The sequence below is a fragment of the Pelodiscus sinensis genome, chromosome 20 (assembly GCF_049634645.1).
Source record: "Pelodiscus sinensis isolate JC-2024 chromosome 20, ASM4963464v1, whole genome shotgun sequence".
In the NCBI taxonomy this organism is placed as follows: Eukaryota; Metazoa; Chordata; order Testudines; family Trionychidae; genus Pelodiscus; species Pelodiscus sinensis.
The window spans coordinates 8,338,598-8,355,326 of record NC_134730.1 but is presented as its reverse complement, the minus strand read 5'-3'; the positions used below and the strand labels follow the sequence as shown (position 1 = coordinate 8,355,326).

The window sequence follows — 16,729 nt, the reverse complement described above, 5'->3', positions numbered from 1 at the left end:
TGCATAACTGGCTGGATAATCATGATCAGAGAGGTGTTATTAATGGTTCACATTCCTGCTTCAAGGGCACAACAAGTGGGGTTCCACAGGTGTCTGTTTTGAGACCAGTTTGTTTCAGTATCTTCATAAATGATGTAGATATTGGCATAGAAAATACGCTTATGAAGTTTGCAGATGATACCAAGCTGGGAGAAGTTGCAATTCCTTTGGAGCGTAGGGTCATAATTCAAAATTATCTGAAGAAACAGAAGAAATGGTCTGAGGTAAATAGGATGAATACAGACAAATGCAAAGTGCTCCACTTAGGAAGGAACACAGTTTCACACACAAAATAGGAAGTGATTGTCTAGGAAGGAGTACTGATGAAAGGGATTTAAGGAGTCTTAAGTGGACCACAAGCTAAATATGAGTCAACAGTGTGATGCTATTGCAAAAAAAGCAAATATGATTCTGGGATGTATTAACAGGAGTGGTGTGAGTGAGGTACGAGAAATCATTCTTCTGCTCTTCTCTGCGCTGATTAGGCCTCAGTTGGAGTATTGTGTCCAGTTCTGAGCACCACATCTCAAGAAAGACAGGGAGAAATTGGAGAAGGTCCAGAGAAGAGCAACAAGAATGGTTAAAGGTCTAGAGAACATGACCTATGAAGGAAGACTGAAAAAATTGGGCTTGTTTAGTTTGGAACGGAGAAGACTGAGAGGGGACATGATGGCGGTTTTCAGGTATTTAAAAGGATGTCACAGGAAGGAGAGAGAAAAATTGTTCTCCTTGTTCTCGGCAGATAGGACAAAAAGCAATGGTCTTAAACTGCAGCAAGGGAGGTTTAGGCTGGAGATTAGGAAAAACTTCCCATCTGTCATGGTGGTTAAACACTGGAATAAATTGCCTAGGGAGGTTATAGAATCTCCATCTCTGGAGATATTTAAGAGCAGGTTAGATAGACATCTATCAGGGATGGTCTAGACAGTACCGGGTCCTGCTGGAACATGGAATGAGCTAATTTGAGTTAGGAGTTTACTTTGAACTTCCCTTTCACTGCTGCGTGTAGACGCGGACAGTTATTCCAGGCTAGTCAGTTTCCAAAATGGCGACCGCCCGGGAGCATGCTAATGAAGTGCGGGATATTTAAATCCCTCATTTCATTTGCAGTTTTGGTTGCCCTCATTATCCTCCCTAGTTCAAACCCGCTGGTGTTTCCCTACTGAAGGTTAGCAGGCAAACCTGGGCTCTGCTTCTGGATGCAAGCGGGGCACCCTGCTCCTTATGCAGCACAACTCTGTGTTGCCTTGGTACCAGCAGCACAGATGGAAGGATGGTTTGAGTGTCATAACATGGGGATGGTGAAACAGCAGACCTGCCATGGAATCTCCATGAGAAAATAAGTACTTCAGGAAAGGCTTCAACAGCATCTCCCTGCAAGATGCTATAGATAGATGTGTTCATCAAAGCCCTGTTGGGACATAATAGTGACCAAGGCAGGGCTTAGTCAGCTCACAGAATCACAGACTCCTATTGCCCTGTGTCCGCCTTGCCCTGTTGCAACAGAGCAGCTTAACCCTGCAGCTCTTCCTTTGCTTCATGCTCCACATCCAGCTGCTGCTGATACTCAGCCTGAGCCTTGGGACTTCAGAGCAGTTCTTTGCTGCCTGCTGTAGAGGGTGGCCTGACAGTGAGCCTCTCCTCCTTGTCCATTTCTACTTCTTCATCAAGAAATTCGTCCTCCGGGTTAAATCTGTTTCTGCTGCCTCTGTGCTATGGAAAGTATGTACAGGGTCCTTGCCTGTGGATATGGGGTCCCCACCCATGATTGCATCCAGTTCTTTATAAAAATGGTATGTCTTGGGTGCAGCACCAAACCAGTGGTTTGCCTCCTTCACCTTAGGGTACAATTGCCAGAATTCCTTTATCTTGGCTCTGCATTGTAGGGTGTCTCGCTCATGCCCCTTCCTGCTTGGATTGAGAAATGTGGCCATATGCTTCCCACTTCCTATTGGTCACTGATAAGGAGAAGATCCTTAATCGCTGGGCAGAGCACTTTGCTGATGTCCTTAACAGGCCCTCTTCTATCAACAAGGAGGCAATAAGCTGCCTACCTCAGGTGGAGATCAACAAAAGCCTGGCTGATCCTCCAACAGTACTGGAAACTCGAAAGGCCACTGAATTGCTCTCCAACAGTAAAGTTCCTGGAGCTAATTCTATTCCAGCTGAAATTTATAAATCTGGTGGACCCAAGTTAATTAAGAGGCTTACTGAAATGTTCTGTGAGATGAGGAAACAGAAACGCGTTCCTCAAGACTTCAAAGATGCGACTATTCTTAATCTATACTAGCGCAAGGGAAATCGCCACCCTTGTGACAACTACAGAGGAATCACTCTGCTCTGTGTTGCAGGAAAGGTCCTTGCCAGAATACTTTTAAGCAGACTCACACAGCACCTTGACCAAGGTCTCTTGCCGGAAAGTCAGTGTGGCTTCAGGAAGGGACGAGGTACTACTGACATGATATTTGCCGCCAGACAACTACAAGAAAAGTGTCAAGAACAGAATGTCCAGCTCCACATTGTCTTTGTGGATCTAACTAAAGCATTTGACTCTGTCAGTCATGAGGGCCTCTGGAAGATTATGGCCAAATTTGGATGCCCAGACACCTTCATTGAAATGGTGAAGCAGTTCCATGATGGTATGCTTGCCAGAGCCCAAGATTGTGGCAATTATTCAGAGTCATTCGCAGTCACAAACGGTATGAAACAGGGATGTGTCCTGGCCCCCAGTCTCTTCAGCCTTATGTTCTCTGCTGTGCTGATTGATGCCTTTAGAGAAAATAATATTAGGATCGACTTGCGCTACCATTTTGATGGAAGGCTATTTAACTTGAGGAGGCTTCAGACCAAAACCAAGGTTCAGGTCGAGACCATTCGTGACTTTCTATTTGCAGATGACTATGCCCTCAACTTAGGTACGCAAGCAGGCATGCAACACTGCATGAACCTATTCTCCGCAGCGTGCATGAGCTTCGGCCTCACGATCTCCACCAAAAAAACCAAGGTTCTGCATCAGCCCACTCCTGGCTGTGACTACACTGAGCCATCCATCATTGTCAATGGCCAGAAACTCGATAATGTGGACAGATTTACATATCTTGGCAGCACTCTATCGAAGGCAGCCAACATTGACGAGGAGATGAATACTAGAATCGCTAGAGCCAGTGCAGCTTTTGGAAGGCTTAAACTTAATGTTGGAATCAAAGAGGCATTAAGACTGAGACCAACCTAAAAGTCTATTCAGCGGTCGTCTTGCCCACCCTCCTCTATGCTTGTGAGACCTGGACTGTATACAGTCGTCATGCGAAAAAGCTGAATCACTTCCACCTGAACTGTCTACGGAAACTGCTGAAGATAAGATGGCAGTATAAAGTTCCAGATACTGATGTTCTTCTACGGGCTAATATGACAAGCATTCACACCATGCTTTGCAAGGCACAACTCAGAGGGGCTGGCCATGTTGTGCGCATGTCCGATGATCGATTGCCCAAGAAGATGCTCTGTGGTGAATTACAACACGGCAAGCGATCTCTTGGAGGTCAAAAGAAGAGATTCAAAGACACCCTTAAGGCCTCCCTTAAGAACTGTAACATAGATCCTGGAAATTGGGAGAGTATTGCTGATGATCGTTCCGCCTGGCGCAGACGAATATATGATGGTGCAATAGCCCACGAACAAAAGAGACTGCGTTATGCTGCGGAGAAACGTCTTCTTCGCAAGTCTAGGGATGGTATCTTCTCTTCCTCCGGTCGGCAGTCCGATCTTTCATGTCCCCACTGTAACCATCAATTTCGGGCTCGGATTGGACTAATCAGCCATCTCCGAACCTACCCCCAACTAAACTGATGACACTGGGTGGTCCTCATCGACCTCGATGGACAAACAACAGCAGATGGTATCATGAGCTTTTGTGGGCACAGCCCACTTCTTCAGATGACTCAAACTCTGGTCATCTGAAGACGTGAGCTATGCTCACGAAAGCTCATGATACCATCTACATGTTTTGTTTATCTATAAAGTACTACCAGACCATTTGTTGTTTTTTAAGTTTATCCTGAACAGACTAACTCGGCTACTCCTTGAAGCTTCTAATTCTTTATGTCCATGTGATGAGTCTACATTGGATCGGGGGTGAGCAGCCCAGAAGGAGACTTGGATGATTCAGGGGTTGATGTGTACCGCTAACTGATCCACACAGAGAAAGCAACACCTGGAAGGTAGTACTTGTGTTGTGTTACTTTCATTGGAAGCTTTTAGGGACAAGCCAGACAAACACCTGTTAAGAACTGTCTAGATTGACTCGGTCCTTTCTCAGAACTTCTGCAAAGTTAGTGATGAATTTGTAGAAAGAACCCATCCCCCACCCCAAATAAACAATGAAATGAAAAGCAGCTGATTTCACTGACTCTTCAAGTTCACATGTCCTACTGGACATTAGTATTTTAGTACTTGTCCCTTGCTCGACTTTTGTATTTATCATTCTCATTTCATGTTGTAGATTCTCTGGAGAGGGACTGTGCCTTTACCTGAAGTGCACCTTGGCTCTCATAATCATCTCAGCCAGAATAAAATTTCTTCGAAAGATAAAAATAGACAGTCATACCTGTATAATATATAAACACAAAAAATAATCCTTACTGCAATGGAAAATAACATTGGCCCTCGGATGATCCACCAGATTCCCTCATTGTCATGTGTTGCCCAGCACCTAAAGATTAATTTAAAATATAATTAGATTCCTCAAAACAAATCTGAGAATTTTAACACAGCAATCATATTGAAAGATTAAAGGGTATTTTACAAGCATCAATATTTTTATTTGCTATTCCTTAAAAACAACAGAATCAATTTGAGAGAAGATACTTTCAATAATTACAATTTTAGGAGTCTGTTGCTTCACGCTCTTGGGATAAAATGCCATATGCTGCAGGCTTCAGAAGCACCCCTCACCAAAACACACCCTTGGGAAGCCCCATGAACAGCTCTCAAACCACTGTCAGGTGGCTGAGCTTATGCAGAGACTGGCAGCCAATTTGCTAACATAGCGAAATGGCATCCTCTGTAAAAAATGGGCACTTCCTGGATTGCAAAAGCCTGTCCTGCCCCTCCACATAGTGAGACAAGTCGGTGACAACTGCAGTCCCAAGGCCCAAGCTGTACCCTGAGGTGGAGCACAGGCCCAGTTCTCCGATGGCCTCCTTCTTAACAAACTGTTGGATAATATGGAAGTTGCTGTGACAACTCCAGGAAGTACAACAATCAGTGCAGTTTGGCCCAGGCTGGAGTAACTAATAAAAGCTACTTCCTCTCTGGTTATATTTTTCCAATTTCTGCAGGGACTAATGGAATAGGAGGAAAGCCATAAAGGAGCTCTTTGCTTGAATCTGAAAGAAAAATCCACAGGAGACCTTCTCGCTACTCTTACATGGACTACAGAAGACACCTGACACAGACTCCTAGTCTGCGTCTAGACTGGCAAGTTTTTCTGCAAAAGCAGTTGCTTTTACAGAAAAACGTGCCAGCTGTCTACACTGGCCGCTTGAATTTGCGCAAGAACACTGATGATCTAATGTAAGATTGTCAGTGTTCTTGCGCAAATACTATGCTGCTCCCGCTCGGGAAAAAGCCGTCTTATGCAAATGCTTTTGTGCAAGAGGGTCAGTATAGACAACTGAGAACCGTTTTGCGCAAAAAAGCCCCGATGGCAAAAATGGCAATCGGGGCTTTCTTGTGCAAAACCGCATCTAGATTGGCACAGACTCTTTTCTGCAAAAAGTGCTTTTGCGCAAAAGCGTCCGTGCAAATCTAGACGCTCTTTTCCACAAATGCTTTTAATGGAAAAACTTTTCCATTAAAAGCATTTGCGGAAAATCATGCCAGTCTAGACGTAACCCTATGGGAAATTATTCCGTTGTAGGGAAACTTCTCTTTCTGTACATCGGATTTATTTTGCTGCTTGAGACACCACTCTGGACACACGCAGCTGAACTGGTCTATTGGGCTGTCCAGGCATGGCAAGGGAAAACAAGGACTTCTGATATATCAAATAAGCTGTTTGTAAGGCAAGACATTGTAAACACCTTTGCAGCAACAGAAAACGTGAAGGGTAGAACATTGTAGTAAAAATGCCTGTCCTCCTACCTCCCCCACCTTCCCCCCCCGCACCCTCCCCCCCCCCAAAAAAATTAAGTATTTGTGATAGAACAGCCTGACTGCTATATGGAAGCTGACATTTTTCATACTGAAAATCCCAATCCAGTCTTGCACTGCGAGGCTAGGATTTCTAGTGCACCAGCATTAGTATATGGGAACTTGAACATCTTATTGTATTTGGTCAAATTTCTTAGGCCCATGTTGAGTTCCATTTTTGTCAGCCTTCAATGTAAGGAAAGAGCTGGAATAAATGCTTTTTCCTCCCTACCAGAACTTTCTCGATGGTCCTTTTCTTCAGAAGAGAACCCACTTCCTCCATGAGCAGCATCATAGAAGAAGGTTATGGAGAGAGGGTTTGTAGGGAACACAGACTGGATGCAGCAAGTGAACCATGCCCCACACCGCTGAGGAAGGCACAAACCCTCCAGGGTCTCTGCCAATCAGACCTGGGTGACAATTCCTTCCCAACCACAAATATGGTGATCCATTACACCTGGAGCATGTGGGTGAGACCCAGCAGCCAGACCCTGGAAAGAATTCTCTGTATTAATTCAGAGCCCTCCCATCTGAAACATCAGCCGCTCCAGCCATAGGCAACAGTTATGCACTGGAAATGTCTGAAGACATCAGAGAGACACAGTATAGATACCAGGTCTATCCTCAACTGGAGAAAGGGATGCTGAGGTGGCCTGGTCACTGTGGGAGCACGCCACAGCATCTGGCATTCTAAGATCAGCCCTAGGCTCAGAGAAGGTATCTGGGAGTTTAGTAATATGAACTAAAGGAATTTCTCCCTAGCTGATTCAGGCAGAGATGTCTTTGGAGGAAAGGAGTGCTTGCCTGGGGTCCTTGGCAGAGCAAGGAGTGAGATTGGGAACGTGTGGTAAGAAATTCATATTGAATCAAATCTAACGTATCAAGGTTAGCTGCTAGAAAGTTTTATATTTATTTCTCTGTGTATATCTCCTTTTGAGCATCTTATCCCTCATAATGAGAGAGAGGAAGTCTGAAAAGAGAGCCATATTGAGCAGAACTTCTAGAGAAGATCCTGCATGAAATTCTTACAGTGTCCTAATACTGCAGCTTTGGTGGGAACTAGCAGAGAAGACGGAATTATGGGTCCTGAGAGCTGTCCAGGTGGACCTTTGTGATTTAAGAGCACCTCTGAATTCACACTCTGAACATCATTGTAATAACATTAGTACAAAATATGCCTTGTGAGGTGTCATCTGAAAACTAGCGACAAGGAGTCCTGTGGCACCTCATAGACTAACAGATGTGTTGGAGCAGAAGCTTTCGTGGGCAAAGACCCACTTTGTCAGATCTGACATCTGTTAGTGTATAAGGTGCCACAGGACTCTTTGTCGCTTTTGCAGATCCAGACTAACACGGTTACCCCTCTGATACTATCTGAAAACTAGTAACTTGTTCATCAATAATATTAAACTGACATATATCTGTATGCATTATATGTAAAATTATGAATTCCTCCTTCATGATGTTGTAAGCGCTTGTTCAGATCCACAAGTCCTGGTTAAACAGGTCTTTCCTAGCCAAAATAATGTACGTTTATCTCAATTAATATGTAAGTTGTAAATGGGGGGCTCAAGACAGCACGAGGGGGAAATTGACAGTACACAATGCAAAGCCATTTTTCAGCAAACACGGGGAGAAGAAAAAGCATGGAGCTTCCCACCAGATTCCACATCACCTTCTTTATTGTTTGAATAAACGTTGTTTTGAGAGATAATACTCAGAAGAATCCACTTCAAAGGTTGACTGGACTACAAAGTGAGGCCCCAAAGCACCCCATCCTCCGTCCTCTCTCTTTTTCACTTAAAAAGACAAAGGACTCAACCCATGGATCTGGGTGTGACCCTGACCTGAGAATTTGGTCAGCAATATTGCTGGGAACATGTGGTAAAGAATTCATGTTAAAACAAATCTAGCTTGTAAGTTTAGCTACTAGAAAATGTTTTATCTTTATTTCTATGTTTATATCTCCTTTTGAACATCTTATCCATAGTAATGAGAAAGAGGGAATCTGAAAAGAGAGCCACGTTGTTGCAGGAATTCTAGAGTAGATCCTGCATAAAATTATTTTTCATTGTGTTTGTAATCATTTCTGACCTCAATACTTTATAATTGTATGCACTTAAAATCTCTCTTCCTGTGTAGTTAAATAAACTTGTCTTATGTTTAATATAAAATAATCCATTGCTGGGTTTAAACTGGACTGTTTAGTAACTTGTTTAAAGTTACAGGTCAATATCTGAACTGCACAGGAAAGGATTGGACATTGCAGAACTCATGAAAATGTGGGTTTGGGATTGTGTTAGGGCCACCTAGCAATCAGTGGCCAAAGCTGGTGGAAGCCAGAGTGTGACTGGAAAATTGTTGACAGGCCGCTGGATCAGAGTTTCTGTGTCAGGGCTGTAGCTGTACAAAGACACTTTGGCTACGTCTAGGCTGGCATGATTTTCCGCAAATGCTTTTAACGGAAAAGCTTTTCCGTTAAAAGCATTTGCGGAAAAAAGTGTCTAGATTGGCACAGATGCTTTTGCGCAAAAGCAACCGTGGCCAATCTAGACGCGCTTTTGCGTAAAAAAGCCCCTATCGCCATTTTTGCGATCGGGGCTTTTTAGCGCAAAAGAAATCTGAGCTGTCTACACTGGCCCTTTTGCGTAAAAGCTTTTGCGCAAAAGGGCTTTTGCCCGAATGGGAGCAGCATAGTATTTCTGCAAGAAGCACTGATTTCTTACATGAGATCGTCAGTGTTCTTGCAGAAATTCAAGCGGCCATTGTACACAGCTGGCTTTTGCGGAAAAACGTGCCAGTCTAGACACAGCCCTGAGGTATTACCTGCATGCTGGTAGGTTGTTTGTGAGTGGCCCAGGTTGGGAGTTACACCAGCAAAGCACGGTTAGGCACCAGAGTTACAGGACAGAAGGTGACACAATCTCTCATTGGTCTGGATTGCACACTGAAGTGTGATAGCTCCATATCCCATCCCAGGCCCTTTGAAGATAAAGTGGGCAGCTCTCAGACCTGACACTCACCACATAGAGCATCTCCTTTCTACTGCAAGAAGAGCTCCCTCTTACAATTCCTCTGAGGAAAGAAAATCATACTACATGGACCAAGCAGTGCAATGCTGATTAAAAATACAGGCAGTTTCCATGGTCTCTGAGGAACTGAGCAGTATCCCGAACATAGAGATTTTGGGAGCACAGGTTTTGGCACCAACCCATGATTCCCTCTTTCTTTTTCTGGTAGGCTCAGGATCTGAGGCTTATGCCTTCTTATGGGCCCATTTTCTTTTTTCCTGCCTTTGAGGAATGAAGACAGTGGAGCTGAAGCCTCCATGCAGGAGGTCTGTATCACTGTATTTAAATAGCCAGTACCAGTATTTGAGGATGTTGACTCGCCTGGGCTATATCTACACTGGCGTCTTCTTGTGCAAGAACATCTTGTGCAAGTATTCTTGTGCAAGAACTCTTGTGCAGGAACACATCCACACTGCCATGTGCAAGATGTACTTTTGCGCAAGAGCATCCATGGCAGTGTGGACACTCTCTTGCACAAGAAAGCTCTGAGAGCCATTTTAGCCCTTGGGCTTTCTTACGCAAGAAACCCCTGCCACGTGTCCACACTGCCCTCTTGCACAAGAGCTCTTGTGCAAGAGAGCTTACATCTGTCAGAAGAGTGTAGCTCTTGTGCACGAAGCCCTCACTTACCATGCTATACTGTAAACCTTCTTGCGCAAGAGCAGGTGGGCAGTATGGACACTGTGGAAGAACGGCCGTTCTTGCACAATAACCCGCCAGTGTAGACATAGCCCTGGATTATTGGCATTACAGAAGGTCTCCTAAGCCTCTGGTACTTTTGGCAATGTTGGCATCTCAGAGATGATACTGAAAATTCCTGGTTGTCCTGAAATCTCAGATGACATCAAAGATTTGCCCCCCACCTGCGCACACTCTTGTGTGAGCAAATCTCGGTGCTGAGTTTCACTGTGCCAAACCAGAAACTTTCCTCGGATCACTTGCAGCTATTCTGATACTTCCAACTGGAACTATGCTCAGGAAGGCTAGCCAGGGAAAAAAGGGAGGAGGTGTTGCCTTATATATTAAAAATGAACACGCTTGGAGTGAGGTGGAGATGGACATAGGCAACGGAAGTGTTGAGAGTCTCTGGGTTAGGCTAAAAGGGGTTAAAAACAAGGGTGATGTCATGCTAGGCATCTACTACAGGCCACCTACCCAGATGGAAGAAGTGGATGAGGCTTTTTTTAAACAACTAACAATATCATCCAAAGCCCAAGATTTGGTGGCGATGGGGGACTTCAACTATCCAGATATATGTGGGAAAATAACACTGAGGGGCACAGACTATCCAATAAGTTCTTGGACTGCATTGGAGACAACTTTTTATTTCAGAAGGTTGAATGAATTACCGGGGGGGGGGGGGGGGGGGAAGCTGTTCTAGATTTGATCCTAACAAATAGGGAGGAGCTGGTTGAGAATTTGAAAGTGGAAGGCAGCTTGGGTGAAAGTGATCCCATCAAAAAAATATATTGGAAATGGAAGAGGTACAGAAAAGGGCAACAAAATGATTAGTAGGCCACAGGTTTAATCAATCTTATAAGATTATCATTATATAGTAATTTACCCTGTGTCTTCCAATTTTGCTCTGGCTATGCCCCAGGGGGCCACAAACAGAACTGGAACAACTGTTGGAAAGAAAATGGGCAGATTAGAACTAGGTTTTCAAGATGTTCAATACAAAACATAGACATACGACAGCTGTGCTTGATGATCCTCTACATAATGGTTTTCATTCTTTTCAGGATCATTGTGACTCTTAGAAATCCTCAGTGCTGGATGACAAAGAGTTCATTTTGGACTCATCAAATGTTTCCAATTATGTCTGACAAGCTCACTATATCTAACACACTGTTTTCCTAGTATTTATCCAGAAATAGTAAGATATCAAATGAAAGATGGTGATATACTAGTCATTAATATCATGGTGAAATAAATGGTAACACTATATAAAGATTTATGTACACCTACTGAAAATATATTTTAAACTTTGTAACAAGGCAGAGTTGACAAGCAGGTATTCTGACAGACAAAGCAGCTATTTCTACACTGGCAGGCTACGTCTAGACTGGCCCCTAATTTCGGAAAAGTCATACAAAGCAGGTAAGTCAGAATAGGGAAATCGGCGGGGGATTTAAATATCCCCTGCGAGATTTAAATAAACATGTCCGCCGCTTTTTTTCAGGCTTGGGGAAAAGCTGGAAAAAAGCGTCTAGACTGGCGCGATGCTCCGGAATAAAGCCCTCCGGAATAAGAGATCCTCCGGAAAAGGGCTTTATTCCGGAGGATCGCGCCAGTCTAGACGCTTTTTTCCGGCTTTTCCCCAAGCCGGAAAAAAAGCAGCGGACATGTTTATTTAAATCCCACGGGGGATATTTAAATCCCCCGCAGATTTCCCTATTCTGACTTACCTGCTTTGCATGACTTTTCCGGAATTAGGGGCCAGTCTAGACGTAGCCACAGCGTCTTGCGCAAGAACTCTTTTGCGGAAGAGTTCTTGTGCAAAAACTCTTCCAGAAGAGAGCGTCTACACTGGCATGTGCTTTTGCACAAGAGATGTATTTTTGGGCAAGAGAATCCATGCCAATGTAAATGCTCTCTTGCACAAGAAAGCTCTGATGGCCATTTTAACCATAGGGCTTTCTTTTGCAAAAAAATCATGTTGCCTGTCTACACTGGCCTCTTGTGCAAGAACAGTTGTGCAAGAGGGCTTATTCCTGAGCGGGAGCATCATAGTTCTTGCTCAAGAAGCACTGATTTTATACAGTAGAACGTCAGTTTACATGCACAAGAAATTGTGGCCAGTGTAGCCAGGCAGCAACTTTTTGCACAAGAGTGGCTGCTTTGGCGCAAGATTGCGCCAGTGTAGACACAGCCAGCATGTCTTTGATGTAAATTAAGGATTGCAAGTCATTACACTGGCATCTTCATAAGCATAGAGCACCAATGGAGGATGCAAAAATCAATGTGGAAGAATAAATTAAAGAACAAACAGCTGGAGTGCATTGCAAAGGGCTATATAGCTGGAGGAACAAATAAGACATTTTGTGATCCTTTCATGGAAGTATCTCATTGAAAGACATGGCATGCTCATGTAAGCTTGGATCCTGGTTTTGACTGAAAACCAGCAGCTCTGTCAAAGAAAAAAATCTTCGGGAGAAAATCTCTCTTAAATAGGAAAAGTAACCATTAATAAGTGTAGACTCAGAATTGTGTTTGAAGTTTTGTTTATATATGTAAACATTTCAGTTTCCAGAGCTCTGACACCAGAGCTATGTAGATTAGTTTACTAAACATACCCAAATGAAGCCGCGCTTTAAATAATCGCGGCTTCATTTATATGATAATGGCTGCCGTGCTGTGCCGGGGCTCATCTGTCCCGGCACAGCGGGGCAGTCTAGACTCTCCGCGGTCTACAGGGAAGACTCTGTCGACCGCTCCGGTAAACCCGGCACAGTGTGGCAGCCAGTTTAATGTAAATGAAGCCGCAATTATTTAAATCGCGGCTTCATTTGGGTATGTCTAGTAAACTAAACTACATGGCTCTGGTGACAGAGCCATGTAGTCTAGCCATACTCTAGTAGTGCTGCATTATTATAAAGCTGTTGATTGTGAGTTGTACCAGTGGAGCAGTGTGTACGCTGTGTCCTCAGGCACAGCTTGCCTGGAAATGGCATGGGCTGTTTTGAGCACTAGGAGTTGGTGAGAGTCTATCACTACCTGCACAGAAAGGGTGAGATCTGCAGCGATCTGAAAGTCAGGGCTTGATTGTGGCAGAAGCTGTTGCTTTCAGGGACATGAGCTACAGCAGGCAAGACCAAACGGCCAACCCTTGTTGTAAACCTGTGGCAAAGCATGTCTCAACTCTGGGTGGTACCCCAGAAGCATTACAACCATCTCAGGAAATTACACAGTGAGAATCACCTGTTTGGCGTTTGTTGTTTCCATAACAAGGACCATATAAAGACTCCTCTCAGAGCCAGTTGAGTTACGAAATGTACACAAACATGTCAGGCCTAACTAAATACAAGGTGCTGCTCTGAGTGGAGCCTTGAAGATTCAGCCATAGAACAAGATGAATGCCACTAGTGGCCTCACAAAGTATTTAAAGGAACACTTGTTCCCAGGTAAATAATTATAGCACCTCTCTTATTCGTCAAGGAGGCTACCCTGGAATCATTTTCTTAGCACTCGTTCTGTCCTCTCTGACAGGCCATGCCCTCCTGGGTGGTGCAATATGCTTGTAATGTATCATAAATCTGAACTGTCAAGCTGTAGCCCTACTGTCAATGACTGTTTCTTCATAGTGCCCAAATTAGAAAAACCCCACCCTGCTCATTTTCTATGTCCATTCATAGATTACTAGGCCCCATGTGGGCTGCAGTCCCTGGAGGGAGAGGGGAAGTATTGGCAAAGGGGCCCCTAAGGATTACGGGGGGAGGTGGACTGTGGGTGGTGGGGGGAAGCCCTGTCCCGGGGGTTCTGCAGTCCTGCCGTCACACAGTCCTGCAGGGAGGGCAGGCTTCATAGGGGGTTAATTCCTGGGGTGTTTGTGGGGGAGAGGGGACCTCCTAAGGGCTCACGCAACCCCTTTGATGCTCTGTTTTGAGTCTTTATTTGTTTCTTTCTGCAGATGGTGAGGGCCATAAACACTGTCTTGCTGCGCCTGGGAGAGCTGGACCCCATCGTGGCCGGATTTGTTATCCTGGGCGTCCCCAAGTGTGGTGGGGGATAGATGGCACCCACACTCCCCAGCCATGCACCAGAACACCATGCCACCTTGTATATAAACCACAGTGGATATTTTTCCAGGGTCTTGCAGGCCCTCATTGACCACCACAGACAGTTTGGTGACTTTTTCATCAGCTAGTCGGGGAAGGCACACAATGCCCATGTCTTCTGCCACTCCAGCCTGTGCCAGCAGCAGAAGGCTAGCACTTTCTTACTCAAGCGCAACGTCAGAGTCAGGGACATGGAGATGCCAGAGTGCACTGTGGGGGATGCAGCCAATCCCCTCATACTGTGGCTAATGAAGCCGTATACCAGCCAGCTGGACCCAAATAGGGACTTTTATTGCCCGCCTGGGCAGGGCCCGCATCCAGGCAGAATGTGCCATTGGCTGCTTGCAGGCATGGTTTAGATGCCTCTTGACCCGCCTTGATGTGAGGGAAGCACAATATCCCCCCAGTAGTGTCAGTCGGTTGTGTCCTCTACAACATTGTTGACAGGAAGAGGGAGGCCTTCTTCCGGGGGGCGGGGGGGGACAGAGGCCCGCCAGGAGGGATGGGCCTTGGAGCAACCACACACAGCTACCCTCCACCAGGCCCATCAACTGAGGGTGCGAATCCAGGAGACCCCGAGGGAGATTTTCTCTGACGGATGCCAGTAACTCTCCCCAGGGCCTCCCCCCTAGGGCTGTGTCTAGATTGCACCCCTTTTCCGTAAAAGGGATGCAAATTAGACACAGTGCAATTGCAAATGAAGCAGGGATTTAAATCTTCTCCGCTTCATTTGCATAAACATGGCTGCCGCTTTTTCCAGCTCAGGGCTTTGCCGGCAAAAAGTGCTAGTCTAGACGGGGATCTTTCGGAAAATAAAGCCTTTTCCAGAAGATCCCTTATCCCTCTTAAAATCAGGAATAAGGGATCTTCCACAAAAGGCTTTATTTTCCAAAAGATCCCGTCTAGACTGGCGCTTTTTGCCGGCAAAGCCCCGAGCCGGAAAAAGCGGCAGCCATGTTTATGCAAATGAAGCGGGGAAGATTTAAATCCCCACTTCATTTGCAATTGTGATGTGTCTAGTTTGCATCCCTTTTTCGGAAAAGGGGTGCAATCTAGACACAGTCTAGGGGTCTGTGCCTTGCCCCTCTCTGCTTTTCCCACAACCACCCCTCCCTTTCCCCACAACCTCGCTTCCCTACAAACAAAATAAAAGCAACTTTTTAAAAAAAATAACTGTTTGCTTTTTTTTATTTGGGCTCAACTAGGAAGGAGGGAGTGGGGGCCAAGAACCTGGCCGGGGGGGGGGGGGGGGGAGGTGAGAACCTTGGCAGGGGGAGGAGAAGCTCAGAGCTGGGGCTGAGACTGGTGCATGGCTCAGGTGGTAGTTCCACCTCATATCTGTGGGCCTCAGTGACCAGGGGTGGGTGGAGGGGGCGAGGGTCTTGGGAAAACAGGGGGATAGGCAGGAGGGGGGAGCTGGAAGGGTGTCAGGCATGGCAGGAGGGCAGGGGCAGGAGTTGGGTACGCCATGATCTCCTGGATAGTGGCACAGCTGTTGTGGCCCTGCTGAAGCTGCTTGGTCCACATCTGGGCCTGCCCTTGTGCATTGTCCAGGATCTCATGGGCCAGGGGCTGCTGCCTGTGACTGAGGATGGACACGTGGTCACTCATTAGGTCCTCATGCACCCTCCAATGCCTGCTGCTCCCCTGGGGTCAGGCGACTTGCTCAGAAGCTGGTGATCACCACACAGTCACAGCTGGTCTGGCTGGGGAGGCTAAAGAGAGGTGTTCAGTTATCCCTGGAGACACTGTCCCTGAGGCCTTGCCCTCATCAGTGAGCTAAGAGCAACAGTTCTCAGAGCAGAGGCAGGTGATGTCCTGGGAGTAAGGCCATGTGCGGCCTGGACAGCAGGCCCCTGCCTCCCAGAGGTCTTCAGAGGACTATACTGCCCTCCCTCCTGGCCCATAGACAAGCAGGCAAGGGAAGTGTCCATCAACACTGGGATCCCAAGGCTGGGAGAGGGGCCTCGAGCAGCCTGACCTTCCATCAGAACTGCACACACACCTGCGCCTAGCGGTGCTGTCCTTGGGACAGGCATGCCCATGTGCATCACTCCAGAGTCTGTGTGCGGGTGTGTCCCCAGTCTCCTTTCAGCAGTGGCTGGTGGTGGAATGGTGTCTCCCCTGGGGGTCAGAAGTGTGTCTGCCCTCTCCCGAGCCTTTGAACAAGAGCCCAGGACTGCCTCGGGGCATGTGGGGCAGACTGGTACTGCATGTGCCTCCACGAGGGCCAGGCCTGTGACGATTGCACTACATCCCCTCAGCACCTGCCACCCCCTACCCTGTGAGTGTGAAAAACAAAGAGCACTCACCTGATGATCCCTCCCCGGCCTTGGAGGATGGTTGGGAAACATCCAGGCCCTGTGGTACAGGCTCAAGGGTGATGGTGCAGGCCATCTCTTCCAGTTCCTTGTCCTCTTCCTCCTCTTCTTGGGCTAGGACCCCTGGGAGGGGCGATGATGGGCATCTCCATCCCTTTGTCCACCACCATGGATGGGAAAGGGGCTGCACTGCCTCCCAGGATGTGATGCAGTTTTGCATAATAGGGGCAGGCATGGGGTCCTGCCCCAGAGCGAGAGCTACACGCCCTCACCCTGGCGTAGCCCTGCCACAGCTCCTTCACCTTACTCCTGACTTGTTCAAGAGGCCTTG

General features: G+C 46.4%; 2 protein-coding genes across 3 annotated transcripts in view; one reads left to right on the top strand and one right to left on the bottom strand.

Moving 5' to 3' along the window:
* The window catches only part of GAS7 (growth arrest specific 7), a 239,840-nt gene extending 225,036 nt beyond the window's left edge, over positions 1–14,804 (top strand). Inside the window, exon 14 of one of the 2 annotated variants that reach the window (XM_075903569.1) lies at positions 13,930–14,804. The gene's annotated coding sequence lies outside the window, so the exon portion shown is untranslated. The remainder of the gene's footprint in view (positions 1–13,929) is intronic. The other variant, XM_075903566.1, reaches the window with a different exon arrangement.
* GLP2R (glucagon like peptide 2 receptor) overlaps positions 1–16,729 on the bottom strand; it is a 110,727-nt gene that overhangs the window by 25,304 nt on the left and 68,694 nt on the right. Inside the window, exons 8-9 of the mRNA XM_014573579.3 lie at positions 10,864–10,924; positions 4,678–4,747 (exon numbers count right to left, since the gene is read on the bottom strand). Coding sequence (XP_014429065.1) covers positions 4,678–4,747; positions 10,864–10,924 — 131 coding nt within the window. The remainder of the gene's footprint in view (positions 1–4,677; positions 4,748–10,863; positions 10,925–16,729) is intronic.